Source organism: Myotis nattereri (assembly GCF_964212035.1).
Source record: "Myotis nattereri genome assembly, chromosome: 1".
NCBI lineage: Eukaryota > Metazoa > Chordata > Mammalia > Chiroptera > Vespertilionidae > Myotis > Myotis nattereri.
Genome location: NC_138075.1, coordinates 223,379,186 through 223,396,940, shown reverse-complemented (window position 1 = coordinate 223,396,940; position 17,755 = coordinate 223,379,186). Strand labels below are relative to the sequence as shown.

General features: G+C 43.9%; 1 protein-coding gene across 1 annotated transcript in view; it reads left to right on the top strand.

Moving 5' to 3' along the window:
• Positions 1 to 225: 225 nt before the first annotated feature.
• The window catches only part of CD38 (CD38 molecule), a 28,340-nt gene continuing 10,810 nt past the window's right edge, over positions 226 to 17,755 (top strand). Inside the window, exons 1-2 of the mRNA XM_081102003.1 lie at positions 226 to 581; positions 16,547 to 16,676. Of these exons, the coding sequence (XP_080958129.1) occupies positions 325 to 581; positions 16,547 to 16,676 (387 nt within the window). The 5' untranslated portion in view covers positions 226 to 324. The remainder of the gene's footprint in view (positions 582 to 16,546; positions 16,677 to 17,755) is intronic.

Genomic DNA, 17,755 nt, shown 5'->3' with positions numbered 1-17,755 from the left:
GTCATCTCTCGGGAGGTGACCTGTAACTGGCTGTAAATTGCTCAGTTAGCTGTCGCAGTTTCTCCATTCCCCTTGTCAAGGAATTTTCCTAGCTTAGCTGACTCTCCCCTTGCTCAAGTCTTTTAAAGTCCTTCAAGTCCTCATTGGTCTGGCAGGCCAGGGCACTTCGAGGGAGGGGCTGTGGTGGGAAAGGAAGCCCAGAAAAGGCAAGTGAGAAATAAAGGGGAAGGTGCAGTTTCCGAAGGGGCAGCTCTCTCCACCCTTCCTGCTCAGCCTGGCCGGGCCTCTCCTCCCACTCGACCGGCTGACCCTGTAGTGGCCCCCATGTCCGACCACAGATTCAGCCCCGTGCCCGGGGAGGAACCCGGCTGCCACCTCTCCAAGAAAGCCAAGGTCTGTCTCGGCATCCTCCTGTGTGTCCTGGTGGCGGGGACGATCGTCGCGGTGGTGGTCGGAGTCCTGAAGTGGCCCCGGGCGCCCCCGCACCGGGAGTGGAATGGGACGGGCACCACTCCCCATTTTTCGGAGATCGTCCTGGGCCGATGCTACACCTACACTCAGGTCCTGCGGCCAGAGCTGAGGTGAGCTGGCGTCTGGGGGGCACAGATGGGCGCGGCTGCGGCTGATGCGCGCGGCTGGGGCGCGGGGCGCTGTCTGGTGGCGGAAACAAAGCCTCTTCTGTTTCGGGTCCGCTGAGAGCCCGCTGGCTTGCCATTTCGCGCGCCCCTTGCAGGAGCGGGGAGCTGTGGCACGGAGCGTGCGCGCGGAGGCCAGCTCAGCTGTGAACACTTGGCAGAGATGACCGCCCTCTGGGCAAGGTGCCCGGAGCCCGGAGCCCGGAGCCCGGGCCGTCCTGACCCTCAGCCCCGCTCGGCGCCCACGGCTGCAGGGACAGAAAACCAGCGCAGACGCGCACGCGGGGGTGGGGGTGGGGAGTGGGGGTTGTTGGCATTTTCTACTTCTCATGGGTTTTCCGTTCGCGGTCTCTGACCTGAACATGCCCGGAAGGTTACAGGTGACACCTGCTTAAGTGGCTTGCAGAGCTTGACGTGACGGAATGGGGTCAGAAGGGCCAGACCTCTGAAATGAGCTTCATTCTTTAATAGAAAACAGCACCCCCAGCACCCCGAGTCCTCTTGCGCGCCTTGAAATGAATGTGACTAGAGAACTCATTTAACACGACAAAGCAAAACAGGAACAACTTTAACAATTGAGCTATAACTTAAAGGACAAGGTGAATCAGCTCAATGAATGGATGAATGGGTCCAAACCCTGGAAGCACCACCCACATCAGGCCAAGGGACCAAAGCCCGAAGGTTCCTCGTGCCCCCTCCCCGCTGGCTGCTCATCTCTCTCCTAAGAGAACCAGTTTCTTGACTGCTGTTCCCAGGGCTTGGCTCCCGCCAGAGAACACATTTGTGAAGTTCTACTAGGGTAGAACACGCTGGGAAGCTACTGTTCGGGCTGCCAAAAGCGAGTTTGAGATGGCATACTTCTGCCTCCAAAATGCCTGCAGCCTGGGCTGGGAGTGGTGAGAGCTCCCCACTACCCACCCCCTGTTCCCCTGCCTCCCGAGGTGCTCAAGGGTTCGGTTCTCATGCAATACCCTAGGTTTTCAGCACAATTGTCCAAGTTCAAAGAGGGCCAGGGTCCCTTAAGTTTTGCTTACAAATAATTAACTAGTTAATTGAAGGAGAAACTAGAAGTTGAGGCTTTCTTTCAGGTTGTGACATTTAGTACTAATTAAATCAAGCGATATCCAATCTTAATTGCTAATGATAAAAGTGATAGTTTTTAATTTTCACCTTAATTTGACATTTTTAAATGTTTGCTGTTGTTCATCTTTGGCTAGCACATCCACATGGTAAGCAGGATGCACCACAGACTTTTCATGTTTGTCAGGATGTTTGCTCACTATTAAACACACACACATGTACACATACCTAATCTAATAAAAGAGAAACATGCAAATTGATTGCACCTCTGCTATGCCCCCAAGCCACCCCCACCAGCCAATCAGAGAGACTATATGCAAATTAACCAACCAAAATGGCAGCCAGGGAGCTGGAGCAAGCAGGAGGCCAAGCTTCCCGCCTGCCCTGGCCGGCTGTGGCCTCCACTCAAGGAAACAAAGTTTCAATTATAGAAGACAAATAAATCCCAGATGCCTGCTTCCAGCCAGCCTCCACTGGGAGCTTGGGCGATGGGGGCCATGGCCAGCCTGCAAACAGCCATCAGCCCCTCACCCAGGATGGCCACACCCTCTTGGAGTGAGGGTCCCTGCTGGGGGGCTTGGCCAGCCTGCAAACAGCCATCAGCTCCTCACCCAGGCTGGCCAGGCACCCTAGTGGGGAACCCCACACTGAAGGGGCTGTGGCCAACCTGCAAACAGCCATCAGCCCTTCACCCAGGCTGTCCAGGTACCACAGCAGGGACCCTCACCCTGAAGGGGCTGTGGCAAGCCTGCAAACAGCCATCAGCCCTTCACCCAGGCTGTCCAGGTACCACAGCAGGGACCCCCACCCTGAAGGGGCTGTGGCAAGCCTGCAAACAGTGATCAGCCACTCACCCACACTGTCCAGGCACCCCAGCAATACCCCCTTCCCTGAAGGGGGTGTGGCCAGTCTGAAAACAGCCCTCAGCCCCTCACCCAGGCTGGCCAGGCACCCCAGTGGGACTCCCACCCTGATCCGGGACACCCTTCAAGGCAAACCAGCCAGCCCCCACCCATGCACCAGGCCTCTATCCTATATAGTAAAAGGGTAATATGCAAACTGACCCTAACAGCAGAACCACTGGGAATGACTGGTCACTATGACACACACTGACCACCAGGGGGCAAACGTTCAATGCAGGAGCTGCCCTCTAGTGGTCAGTGCACTCTCACATGGGGGAGCTCTGCTCAGCCACAAGCAAGGCTGATGGCTGCCAGTACAGCGGTGGTGGTGGGAGCCTCTCCTGCCTCCTCAGCAGCGCTAAGGATGTCTGACTGCAGCTTAGGTCTGCTCCCCGCTGGCAAGTGGACATCCCCCGAGGGCTGCCGGGCTGCCAGAGGGATGTCTGATTGCCATCTTAGGCCCAATCTCCCGGGGAGCAGGCCTAAGCCAGCAAGTGGTCATCTCCCAAGGGGTCCTAGACTGTGAGAGGGCACAGGCCGGGCTGAGGGAGCCGCCTCCCCTGCCCGATTTTTGTGAACTGGGCCTCTAGTATATTATAAAAGGGTAATATGCAAATTGACCCTAACAGCAGAACGACTGGGAATGACTGGTCACTATGACACACACTGACCACCAGGGGGCAAACGTTCAATGCAGGAGCTTCCCCCTGGTGGTCAGTGCGCTCCCACAGGGGGAGCTCTGCTCAGCCACAAGCCAGGCTGACGGCTGCCAGTACAGCGGTGGTGATGGGAGCCTCTACCGCCTCCTCAGCAGTGCTAAGGATGTCTGACTGCAGCTTAGGCCTGGTCCCCACTGGCAAGTGGACATCCCCCAAGGGCTCCTGGGCTGCCAGAGGAATGTCTGACTGCTAGCTTAGGTCCAATCCCCCAGAGAGCGGGCCTAAGCCAGCAGGTGGACAACTCCCAAAGGGTCCCAGACTGCGAGAGGGCACGGGCCGGGCTGAGGGGCCCTCCCCCGCCCCCCGCCACCACTGAGTGCACAAATTTTTGTGCACCAGGCCTCTAGTGTATACATATATATGTTCAACATATACCTGTGTATGCATGTACATATCTTCACAATATTGCCCTAACCGGTTTGGCTCTGTGGATAGAGCGTTGGCCTGCGGACTGAAAGGTCCCGGGTTCGATTCCGGTCAAGGGCATGTACCTTGGTTGTGGGCACATTCCCAGTGGGAGGTGTGCAGGAGGCAGCTGATTGATGTTTCTCTCCTATTGATGTTTCTAACTCTCTACCTCTCTCCCTTCCTCTCTGTAAAAAATCAATAAAATATATTTTAAAAAAAATTGGAAAGGAAGAAGTAAAGCAGTCATTATTTGCAGATGACATGATACTGTGTATAGAGAACCAAAATTCCACCAAAAAACTACTAGAATTGATAAATAAATTCAGTAAAGTTTGAGAATACAAAATAAATATGCAGAATTTAATTGCATTTTAATACACCAATAATGAACTATCAGAAAGGGAAATGAAGAAAACAACCTCATTTACAATTGCATAACAAAATACCTTGTAATAAACTTAACTAAGGATGTAAAAGACCTGTACTCAGAAAATTATAAGACAATGAAAAAAGAAATTAAAGAAGATAGAAATAAATGGAAGCATATACCATGTTCATGGATAGGAAGAACTAATATTATTAAAATGTTTATATAACTCAAAGCAATCTATAGAGTCAATGCAACTCCTGTCAAGATACCAATGGCATATTTCACAGAATTAGAAAAAATATTCCAGAAATTTATATGGAACCACAAAGAACCCAAATAGCCACAGAAATCTTGAGAAAGAAGAACAAATTTGGAGGAATCATGCTACCTGATATCAAACTATACTATATATAATGTCATAGTAATAAAAATAGCTTGTTACTGGCATAAAAGCAGGCATATAGATCAATGGATCAGAACAGAGTCTAGAAATAAACCCACACCTTTATAGTCAATTAATATTTGACAAAGGATGCATAAGATGCAATGGGGTAAAGATAGTCTATTTAATCAATGGTGTGGGGTAAGTTGGACATATATGTACAAAAGAATAAAACCATCTTCTTATACCATATACAAGAATAAACTCAAAATGGATTAAAGACTTAAATGTTAGACTCAAAACCATAAAAATCTTAGAAGAAAAAAGGCAGTAAAATCTCAGATATTTATCATGGCAATATTTTCTTCTGATATATCTCCTTGGGCAAAGGAAACAAAAGAAAAATATATACAAATGGGACTACATCAAACTAAATAAAGTTTTTGCACAGCAAAGGAAATGATCAACAAAATGAAGAAACAACCCACTTGAATGGGACAGCATATTCACTGATACATCTGAAAAGGAGTAAATATCCAAAATTTATAAAGAGAATTCAACACCAGGAGAATAAACAACCCAATTAAAAAATGAGCAAAGGACCTGAATAGACACTTCTCCAAAAAGGACATACAGATGGCCAAAAGACATGTGAAAAGATGCTCAATGTCACTAAGTAGCATAGAAATACAAATTAAAACCACAAGAAGTTATCACCTCACATGGGTCAGAATGGCTATCATCAATAAATCAACAAACAACAAATGTTGTCAAGGATGTGGAGAAAAGATAACCCTTGTGTATTATTGGTGGGAACTGACTTATGACCCAATGATTCCACTTCTGGGAATATATCCAAAGAAAACCAAAACACTTATTCAAAAGACTGCATGCACTTCTATGTTCATTGCAGCGTTATTTACAATAGCCAAGATTTGGAAACGGCCCAAGTGTCCGTCAGTAGATGAGTGGATATAAACAGCTGTGGTACATTTACAAGAGGAATACTACTTGGCTATAAAAAAAGAAGGAAATCTGAATAGACCTGGAGAGTGTTATGCTAAGTGAAATAAGCCACCCAGAGATGACAAATATCATATGATTTCACTTATATGTGGAATCTAATAAACAAAACAAACAAAATAGAAACAGACTCTCCAGGTTCACGTGGCTCAGTGGCTGAGTGTTGACCTATGAACCAGGAGGTCACAGTATGAGTCCTGGTCAGGGCACATGCCTGGGTTGCGAGCTCGATTCTCAGTGTGGGGCGTGCAGGAGGCAGCTGATCAATGATTCTCTCTCATCATTGATGTTTCTATCTCTCTATTCCTCTCCCTTCCTCTCTCTAAAATCAATAAAAAATATATTAAAAAATAAAAATAAAAGAGAAGATAGTCTTACACAGCTTCAGAGATGTCTCCTCTTAGCAGACAACCCAGGTTTATGCCTACCCTAACCTCAATATAACATGAGCCGGGGTCCAGTCTCACAATCCTCAATACAGCAGAACACATAGATGCTGCTAATTGGTTAGAGTTGTTCCAAGCGATGACACCTACTTCCAGTGCTGCTTCAGAATCCTGGTATTTGTCAGGAGCGAGGGGTGTCAGGATGAGAAGCTGGATAAAGAAGTTCAAGGGCCTGGGGCTGCTTGGCTTGGAGAAATCTGACAGGAGATATTCAGGGTGTGCAGGTTCAAGAACAGTCTTGTTGCAAGGGTCAGATGTATACTGTGTAGCTGTATAAGGCGGAATCAGAGCCCCAAATAGCAAAGAGTAGAGAATAGCAGCCACATTTGCACAGATCATCGCAATTCAAATTCATTTGTTGAAGCAGAAGGTTCAAAAGGTTAAGAGCATGACTTCATAACCTGGAGAATCAACATGTGTCAAAGATTTATGAGTCAGGAAATGATAAAGTCAGTTCAAAGAACATTTGTAGGCACTAAGTATTTATAAGTACTTAAAAGGTAGCATTATAATTATATTTATAGGTTAGATATTAAGCTGGTTAATGTTCTACAAGGTAGTAAATTGCCATAGGCTTTGGGGATATCTTTCTTTTAAAAAAAATATTTATTGTTCAGATTATTATAGATATTCCACTTCCCCCCTCCCCCCATAGTTCCCCTCCACCCGGTTCCCACCCCACTCCAGGCCTTCCCCTCAAACACTGACCTCGTCCACAGGTGTAAGCTCTTTGTCCAATTTCTTCCTGCAACCCCCACATCCCCTTCCCCCCGAGAATTGTCAGTCTGTTCCCTTTCCATGCCCCTGGTTCTATTACATGCACCAGTCTGTTCTGTTCATCAGGTTTTTTATTCATTTGATTTTTAGGTTCACTTGTTGATAGTTATGTATTTTTTGTCACTTTGTTGTTCATAATTTTTTATCTTTACCATATTCTTCTTCTTCCTCTTCTTAGAGAACACCCTTCAGCATTTCATATAAATCTAGTTTGGTGGTGATGAACTCCTTTAACTTTTTCTTGTCTGTGAAGCTCTTTATCTGACCTGCAATTCTAAATGATAGCTTTGCTGGGTAGAGTAATCTTGGTTGTAGGTTCTTGCTATTCATCACTTTGTATATTTCTTGCCACTCCCTTCTGGCCTGCATAGTTTCTGTTGAGAAATCAGCTGACAGTCGTATGGGTACTCCCTTGTAGGTAACTAACTGTTTTTCTCTTGCTGCCTTTAAGATTCTCTCTTTGTCTTTTGCCCTTGGCATTTTAATTATGGTGTGTCTTTAATTATGGTGTGGTCCTCTTTGGATTCCTCATGTTTGGGGTTCTTTGTGCTTCCTGGACTTGTAAGTCTATTTCTTTCACCAGTTAGGGGAAGTTTTCTGTCATTATTTCTTCAAATAGGCTTTCAATATCTTGCTCTCTCTCAGGGATATCTTTCTTTAGGTCAGAAATTATCCACATCTCTAACAGACAAGATCTTTAAGTTACCATCAAACTTCGGGAAGTTTGATAGTAAATAGCAAAGATATTCATTCTGCTAGATAATGATTTCTTAGATAAACCAGTAAAATACCTCTACTTCTCCCCCACCCCAAATTTCATTTTCTTCTTTCTTAGAGGCAAATAGTGCTACTTGTTTTTCCTTTATTTTTCCAGAAATGTTCTCTGAATATATAATTTTATATTCATTTCTCCCCACATATGCTCTCTTCTGTCTCACCACCCCCACACTTACCAATGTATCTTGATGATCAGTGTAGTCTCATTCTAAGTTACATAGAGTTCCATTCGATGGATTATTTTTGTTACCACAACCAGACTTGTATTGATGGACACTGGGGTGTTTTAAACCTTTGCAATATATTACAAAAATGCTGCATCAAAATCCTCGTGTGTACAAGATAGAATCCTAGAAGTAGAATAACTAACTTAAAGAATAAAATGCCATTTTAATTTTGAAAACATAGCCAGCTTTCTCCTTATGCGGCAATTCTCTTCTTGAGGCAATGAGAGTTTCTATTTCCCCATAACTTCACTACACAGATTGTTTTGAACTTTTTTATTATTTTCTGATTTTTATCAATGTTATAAGGGAAGATTTTATTGCAGTTTTATTTTAATTTGTCTTTATTTGGGGTTTTTTCCCTGTAGAATGAACTTTGCTTTTGCCAGCTAAATACCTAATACTCTGCCTGTCTCTCAGGAAGCACGCTGCATTTACTGAACAAGAGAATGGAAATCTAAAATAGATATAGTTGTATTTTATTAATATAAATATATGTTATAAGTTCATATTTATAACAATTGGATAGTATAATGGTGATAAATATATTTTAATAAGTATAAGAAATTGAAGTAAAGGGTTACAAGATTGTCACAGAATGATCAGACCCAGATGATATTTTGTAAAGTTGAATACCTGAAACCTGTATAATTTTATTAACCAATGTCACTACAATTTATTTTTATTTTCTCAATAAAAAATAAATAAATAAATAATTTGTTTTGCTTTGCAATTTTAGGATAATTTTCGTCCCAACAGATAAATACTAAGGAAATGGCTTAGTATTATAGGAGAAACATGCTCAGGCTTGGAATGGGGATAAAAGGTGAGAGTTTAAATGGATACATTTTAGGATATTGTTTTCTTTTCTTTTCTTTTTAATATATTTTTATTGATTTCAGAGAAGAAGGGAGAGGGAGAGAGAGAGAGAGAGATAGAAACATCAGTTGTGAGAGAGAATCATTGATTGGCTGCCTCCTGTACAACCCCTACTGAGGATCCAGCCAGCAACCCAGGCATGTGTCCTTGACTGGGATCGAACCCAGTGCCCTTCAATCCACAGACCGAGGCTCTATCCACTGAGCCAAACCAGCTAGGGCAGGATATTGGGTTTATTTTTTTTATGATACACTCAAAATATGTTTTTCCCGAGAACTTTACTGAAATAAATTCACCAAGTACATTATCTGACAATAATCTAGGAATCAATAACAGAAAGATTGGCATTGCATTTGGAAATTAAAACAGCTCTTGACATGACTTCCTTGATGATAATTCAGATGCTTAGTTCTCCATCTTCGTATTCCTGGACTGAGCAAGAGCATCTGACACAGTTAATAACTTCTTTCTGCTTAATATACTTTCTTCACTCAGCTTCCAGCACAACCCAATCTTCTGCTTTTTGTCCTATATCCCTGGTTGTACTTTTCCAATGGTTTCTCCTTCCAATCTCTTATGTCGGAGTGTCCCAACACTCAGTTCTGGTCATGTTCTTTTCTTTGTCTTTCGGCTGCTTTGGATAGTCTCACAGCTTTATTTTCCCTGAACTTCAGGCTCATATACCTCTATGCTTATTCCACAGCTTCACTTGCATGTTTAATAGACATTTAAAACTCGGTGTGACCCAAATTGAATTCCTGATCAAAGCCACCTCCATCCAAAGCCTTCTTCATCCCAGTTATCAGCAACTCCATTCTTCCATTGTCTCAGGTCCCAAACCTTGGAATTTTCATTGACTCCTTATTTCTCTAACACCCCACATCCAGCTCCTTAGGAAATTACAATGAATCCAGAATCTACTACTTCTCACCATTGTCACTGCCACCACACTGATCTAAATCACCATCAGCACCTGCCAAGATTACTGGCCTACCTACCACTGCCCTTTCCTTCTTTCAGACTATACTCGACAAAGCAACCTGAGAAATCCTTTGAAACGTAAGTAATATCATGTATCTCCTGTGCTCAGAATTCTCCATGGCTTTACAGTTCACCATGAGTAGAAGCCAAATTCCTTGCAATGACTTATGAAACCTGCCCAGTCCAATATTGTTATCCTTCTGACTTCATTTCCATCTACTCTCCATTCTGTTCACTATGTTTCAGCCACACTGGCTTCCTTGGCATTTCTTGAACATATCAGGCATCAGGGTCTTTGGTATGGCTGTTCTTTCTGCCCAGAATGCTATTCCCTTGGATGTCTGTATGACAAAGTCCCTCACTTCCTTTAATTCTTTGCTCAAATGACATCCACTGCCCACCCTGTTTAATGCTGAATATTGCCACCTCTTTCTGTATCACTCCTGACCCCCTGATCCTACTCTGCTTTTAGTTTTTTCCATGGATTTCAAACATGTCTAGGGTACTCTGTAACTTGTTTATTGTTTAGAGTCTTGCTCTGATAGAATGTAATCTCCCACAAGGACTGGTGTCCTACATGCCCATAAATGTGCTTAGCACATACTATATTCTCAATAAATATTGTCCAGATTAATGAATTAATGAGTTCTAAGCTTTCCTTTGGCCTGAAGAGTTTTCTGATTTTAATTCTGCTGAGAAAATCCCAAGTGCCTCAGAGAATCTCACGAATCGCTCACCTCTGCCACAAGGTGGCAGTCTTTGCCTTCAATACTGACTCCAGTAGCCTCAAAATTGAGAACTAATGGAGGTAACCTTTCTGTTTCCTTTGGGCCAAGACAGTCTGCCCTGCAGGACTTGTCAGCAGGAAAATTCATCGAATGTGTGCAAGTGCCCCTCGAGATCTAAGAGCTTTTAGGATTTAGGGTGTGTGAGCTTTCCCTGGAGAACAACACATTATGAATGCGATGTTGCTTTACTGACAGGGACTTGAAATATAATTGCTAGTGGGAAGGGTGTAGGTTTAGAGAGAGAGGACAGCATAGTGTCATGAACCCTGAAGTAGTTGACAACATACCACCTGGATTTAACTACCAAATATATCTGCTTTTCCACCTTAGCATGGATGTCAGAGCATAAGACTTTAACCCTTTCTGCCCCATCCCTCTCGCCCCATTCACTGTATACATTGCCTGGGAATAACTGTGCCCCATTCTGGTCTTCAAATTATCATGCTGGGAAATGACAACCCCTCTGGGGTCTGAGGGCCTCACTTCTGTTAGGAACAGCCTCGTTATGAGACCAGTGCATTGAGTTTAAATTTCCTGTGGGAGGCAGCATTGTCAGAACTAATCAAATCACCTCACACCTGCCAGAATGGCTACCATGCACAAATCAACAAATGACAAGTGCTGGCAAGGATGAGGAGAAGAGGGAACCCTAGTACACTGGGAATGCAGACTGGTGCAACCACTATGGAAAATAGTATGGAAGTTCCTCAAAAAATTAAAAATGGAGCTGCCATTTGACTCAGTGTCCCGCTTCTAGGAATATATCTTAAGAAGCCCCAAACACCAATATGCACCCCTGTGTTCATAGAAGTATTATTTATAATAGCTAAGCTCTGGAAACAGCCCAAGTGCCCATTAGTAGATGAATGGATAAAAAAGCTGTAGTACATTTACACTATGGAATACTATGCAGCTGTAAAAAAGAAGGATTTCTTACCCTCTGAGACAGCATGGATGGGCCCAGAGAGTATCATGCTAAGTGAAATAAGCCAGTCAGAGAAAGACGAATATCACATGATCTCACTTATATGTGGAATCTAAGGAACAAAACCTGATGAACAAAATAGAAAAAAAAAAAAGAGAGAGGGCGGCTTTTGGAGGATAGGGTAAGTGAGGAATCGTCTGGGGTCTTTTGGAAGGAGCAGAGTAGTAGGAAGGGGAGGATGGAACACTGACCTAGAATCCTGACATTTGTGCTCAGCCCACACTGCAAGCAGAACACTGCTATTAGGCTAAGACTCCAGCTCAGCAAGAAAACTTATTAACAAATGGAGACTTTCAGAAGCTGTTCCTGGCGTTTCTGCCAAACATAGGCACTGACTAAGGCATGCTGATTTCCCCAGACCTTTGATTCTTTACATCCCACCCAAGACTGCCTATTATTATCAATGTCCCTGACCCAAGACCACCAGGAACACACTGCAGATGAGTAAGGTTGGGCTTTCTGGCTCTTTGCAAGAAGAATGAGCACTCATTGTGGGGATCCGTGGGGTCAGGGACAGTTCAGTTCAAAAATGTTAGAAAGGACTAACAGGATTTGGGCTTGTTTTATGAGATGTTTGACGAAGTTTCCAGGAGGTTGGTTTTGCATGGATGCTGCCAGGAAGCAGAAGGGATGAGGGTAATTCTGTGGTCGGTGTCAAAACTAATCAAATCAGCCAGGCTGGAGGAATGGAGCAGAGCTGAAGAAGCAGCAGGCACTATATTTGCTACAATAAAAAGATGTTTGGTCATTTTTTTTTTGGTTTGGACATTGTTTTTACCTGTAGACATTGCCATCTATTGTAGTCACACAATGACCATATCTGATGTTGGCGTCCTTAAATTATGTTCAGTAGAAGAATATCAAGGCCACCTGGCAAGTGCCAGGGGTTGTGTTTCCCTTTTTCATCTCCAGCATCTCCACATACCACCTTGCGCACTCGAGGTCCCAGGGAGGAAGGAGAGGCAGCTAGCTAGTGATGTCGTTATTTAATTTGGGAAGAGGGACAGTCCTGGGGAAAGAAGGAAGGCAAGTGAGCTGGTCTAGTCTCCTTGTCAACAGGACTTCCAGGTAGATCCACTAACGATATTTGCTAGAACAAAGAGACCTGTCTGTGTCTTGAGTACCCTTTGCAAGAGGCCCTTGGTTCAAGGATTACTCATTGAAAACAAATTCAGAATCTGTAGACATGAGTTCCTGGGAAGCCATGCAAAGTGCAGAGCTCTCTGGGGAATACAACGGAGAAGTTCCATCACTTCAGTCCCGTTGGCTGTGTGAGGAGCCTTACACCACCTCACTGGGTGACTTGTCTATTTTTCTGGGCCAGGCAGGTATATCTCATATAAAAAGGCAGGCCAGGATCCAGGAGGGATGTAGGATGTGCTGCCTTTTCCTTTCTTTGTCTCAGCCTCTCAGTTACTTGTCTCCTTGGCATTTTAAAGTTTGAGTCTGGGTATGATCTGTGATTTGTGAGAGTGCCATTTGAAAATGAGTCTTCCTAAAGGAAGTCTTTAAAGTAGAGAGAATGCTCCGCTGGAAGATGTCCGTGTCCCTACGCCATCCCAACCCTTCTAGTCTACTGTTGATGCTTACTATTGAGTTCTTTATAGCAGTGATGTCATTTTTCATTTCTTCTTGGTTCTTCTTCATTTCCTCTTGGTTCCTACACATATTGTTGAATTTGTCTTCCATTCTTTTCATCCACCTTATGACCATTTCTCTGAATTCTTTCTCTGACAGGTTGCTTGCCTCCATTGCCTCCATTTAGTTTACTTCCTTTTCTGGTGATGCCTGTTTTTCTTTCATATGCAGGCTGTTTATTTGTCTCCCCATGATCTCTCTTCTCCAGGTGTTTGGTTATGTAGTTCTCTCTCTGCTGCGTTGATTTAAAGGCACAAAATACAACACAACAAGGCACAACACACAAGACACTGAACACAAATGTAATCACGATACTAATAACCCCAAATAAAGGGGACCACCAGAGCAAAGAGAACTAGGGGATAAGGAAGAAATAAGAGAAAAAGAAAAAAAGAGAAAAAGAAAAGAAAAGGAGTGCAAAAATGAAGTTGGGAAAAGGAAAAAAAAGAAAGAGAATGAAATAGAAGATGGGAAGAAACTATTTAGATGGGGAGAAAACTCCAATAGAACAGCCACTAATCCCAACAAATTCCAGCAACAGATCCCTAGAGATGAATGCAAACTACAAACAACAACAAATATCAAGCGAGGTGAGGGAACACAGAAGCAAAAAAAATAACTGGGGTGGGGGGGGGGGAGGGAAGCCAACAGAAAAATAAAAAGCAAAAGCAAAACAATCTCACAAACAAGCAAAAAAAACCCCCAATATACTCAACAATCAAGCAAACAACAAAATGACAGAGAGAAAAAAAAATTGGATAGTAAAGAAAGAGAAGAGAGAGGTGTATATGGATTTAGAGCAGGGGATTGGAAATTAGATATATAAGTAAGGTGAAATAACAATATGGAACGCTTCACCAATTTGCGTGTCATCCTTGCGCAGGGGCCACGCTAATCTTCTCTGTATCATTCCAATTTTAGTATATGTGCTGCCGAAGCAAGCACGCCATCCCAACCCTTACTTCACATCATTAGGCCTTGAGAAGTGGGTGGGGCACAATGCTAAGTCTTACTTGGTTATTGTCTTTAACTGGTTGAGGGATGAGAAAAGACACTGCATAGACAAAAGATGCGGGGAGGGCAACCAAGGGCGCTTGGGCCTGAGGTTCCCATGCTCTAAGACATTCCATGGTTCTCAAATGTTTGGTTTAATTGCTCAAGCAACTTAATAAGAACATGAAAGTTGTTTTGACCCCTGAATGTAATCTATGCTTATTATAAAAAGTATAAACATGATGTTAGGAAGCAATTCTTATATACCTAGTAACTAAATATAGCTATCTTTATAACATGGTTTAATTACTATGTTCTTTTTCCTTCAATTTTTAAAAATTGGTGGCAATCATACCATATTTTCATTTAAAAATTTAACCCTTCTTTTTGGATAATTCATGCATCCATTTTTGTTTTGAACCAACAATAAAGAAAACTATAAGGCAAACGTGTAAGTTCCCCTTATTCCTCTTCCCAGAGACAACCCCAGTTACCAGGGTGCTACTCAGCCTTTCTTCTATTTTCTGTAAGTTGAAGTCTACTTTTCTCACTCAGTGGAAAATAGCCACTCACCAAGCTATCCCAAACTGTGAATAAGCACATCATTCAAAGGCTGCTTTATAGTCCACTGGGCAGAGGCACCCTAGGAAACCTCCCCTCCTCCTTGGCTGCACATCTCTACTCATTCTGGACCCCATCGAAGGAAGCAAAGCCAGAGAGTGGTCAAATAGAAACTCACAGTGGTTACGAATACAGATGGATTTTCCATGTCACAGCAACTGGAGGAGCAAACAAAGGCAGAACCTTTTCAAAGTGAAGATACTGAGTCACTCAGCCAAGGCCTTTTGTTAAACCCTGTTTCTGTCCTCTGTGGTAGAAAATTAGAACGTGTTCTACTGTTTATTGTGTTCTCAGATTTTAGTGCCTCGGGCAAGTCACCAGTGCTGTAACTGTAATTAATTCTGTTCTTTCTCTGTCCTGCACTGTGATAATAGTGGTTAAAGGGTAGAAATAGCACATACTTATCTTTACAGCCCTGTGCCCATTGTGAGGCTCTAATGGGCTCGGGGTGAGTATCTACACTAAGAAAAGAGAAACATGCAAATTGGTGTCACTCCACTACACCCACCAGCCAATCAGATAAGTATGTAAATTAACCCAACAAAGGTGGCAGTTAATTTGCATATGCAGGCAGAAAGCAAAGACTGAAGACAACGTAGAAGGAAGCCAAGTGCTGCAGAAGGGAGCAAAGCTGCAGGGAAGCAAGCAGGGTGGCGGAGACAAGAGGGAAACAAGCTGGCAGCGGAGGTGGGAGGGAAGCCCACCTCAGCGGGATTTGCTTCCTTCTCTGCTTCGCTCCAGCTACAGGAAGCCCTATTCTTGCAGGAATCTTCCTGCAACGGGCCTCTAGTTTGTGGAATAAAAGAGTGGGTGGAAGAAGCAACCCAAGTGTCATGACGGATGAATGGATAAACCACTGCAGTATGCACCTACAATAGAATGTTACTCGACTTTAAAAAGGCAGGAAATCCTAGCACATCCACAACATGGAAGAACCCTGAGGACAGTATGCCCAGTGAAATAAGCCAGACACAAAAAGAAAAATACCTTATCTGAGGTACCTACAATAGTCAAATTCATGAAGCAGAAAGTAAACGTGTTATTATTCCCTTTTATAGATGAAGAAACTGAGGCTGGAGAAATTGAATAGCCTGTCCTGGAAGGCGATGCTTTCCCACCACCAGGGGCTGTTTAAAGGGGAGCTAGAGTGAAAATTTCTGTTTCAGATCATTTTCTCCTGTGGGGCCCACTCAGTTTTCCAGAGTGATTTTTCAGAACAAAAATCAAATGAGGCCACTTTCATGCTTAAAACCATCCAATGACTTCCCATGGCAATTAAAGTACAATTTGAAGTTTTTTCTTTGGTCCCAAAGGCCCAAATCATCTGCCTCTCAATTATTTTTTTGACTTGATTTCTCACCATATCACACCTTCCCTTGTTTCTTTACACTGCAGTGATGCTGTTGATCTCTCAGTTCTTCAAAATCAGCAAGGATTTTCTGCCTCAGGACCTTTGCTCATGCAGGACCCTTGGGCTGGAATGCACTTTTCCCCATCCTTTAACCTCAGCTTATATGATCTCTCAGGGAGACTGCTCCTGACCAGCCTCCCTAGAGTGGTCATCACTTCTATCTTCTGCTGTCATCCATCCCTGCTGATTTTCTGCATATTAATAATCATCTGTACTTACTTCGTTAGTTTATTTGCTTGTATGTGTACTGTCTGCCTCTCTAACCTGAGAGTGAGCTTCATGAAGGCAGGGACTTTGTGGGGCAGGAATGGTCATGCTCACCCATAAAAATGTTGTACAGCTTAGACGAGACCCTTTATAGGAACTACGTGGCATTCAGTAGATGCCTTCTACATGAGATATTCGCGGGGGTGGGGGGGTGGAGGGGATGGGGTAACTATGCTCCAAAAGTATGTTCGAAATCTAATTATTCATGCTTCACTCTATTTTCCATGTTTCATCTCACAGACATAAAGACTGCGGACAGATAGGGAAGGCATTCATGAATGCATTCCTTTCCAAGGATCCTTGTCACAGTTCAGAGCAAGACTACCAGCTGCTGCTGAAGCTGACCAATCAAACCACACCCTGCCACACGGTAACTAGGTCAAATTCTTGGTTTTAGAACTGAGGCTGAAAGCCAGAGGGAAGAGGTCACAGGACCAAAGATTGACCAGGATGAGGGAGGAGGGAAATCTGGACATAAAAATGCAGGTGTGGCCCTAACTGGTTTGGTTCAGTGGATAGAGCATCAGCCTGCAGACTGAAAGGTCCCAGGTTTGATTCTGGCCAAGGGCATGTACCTTGGTTGCGGGCACATCCCCAGTAGGAGGTGTGCAAGAGGCAGCGGATCGATGTTTCTCTCTCATTGATGTTTCTAACTCTCTATCCCTTTCTCTTCTGCTCTGTAAAAAAGTCAATAAAATATATTTTTTAAAAAAGAAAAGAATGTAGGTGTGGTTGGCAGGGATGGCGTTTGTGGGGCTCATGGGAGAATAGGAAGTGAGTAGGATTTCGGGCATTGGGGGAAGGGAGGTAAGAGAGAAATGGGATCACCCAAAGAGGAAAGGACACTTGGTTAAAAATCAGGCAAAACAAACAAACAAACAAAAACAACAACAACAAAAACCCCAACAGGAAACCCAATCCAAACCAAACAAAAAGAACCCAACTTTAGCTAATTACAAAACTCTCCCTGACCTCTGGTGATAAGAACAACTAAAACAAAACAGCAACCACAAGACAACAACCGCCACTTTTGCACTTGCTGTCTTGTGAAACAAGCAGATCTGGTGCTACCCCTCCCCCCCCCCCACCCCTCTATTTCACCAAAACAATTTTGTCCATGCATTGTTTTGGGAGAAAAGTGTTCTTTGTTTCTCAAAGAGCTTTTTGAGAAAGTGAATCCTGGGGGGTAGGTGACCAGTTGAAATGGCATGAGATTTGGAGCCTGGGTTTTAGTACTTTGAGTGAATCTTTCCTGAAGTCAGCACTGGCGGTGAAAATTCAACCTGCCCCCAGTCATCTTTGTGAAGCCCTTAAGCTGGATGACAGCCTCTCCTCCTCCCAGGGGTGGAGCTGGAATTCCTGGAGCAGGAGACCTCACCCAAAAGAGGTGCCCGGTACGCAGACACCTGGGTGACACTGTTGAAGGAGAGACTGCACCAGGCATGGGAC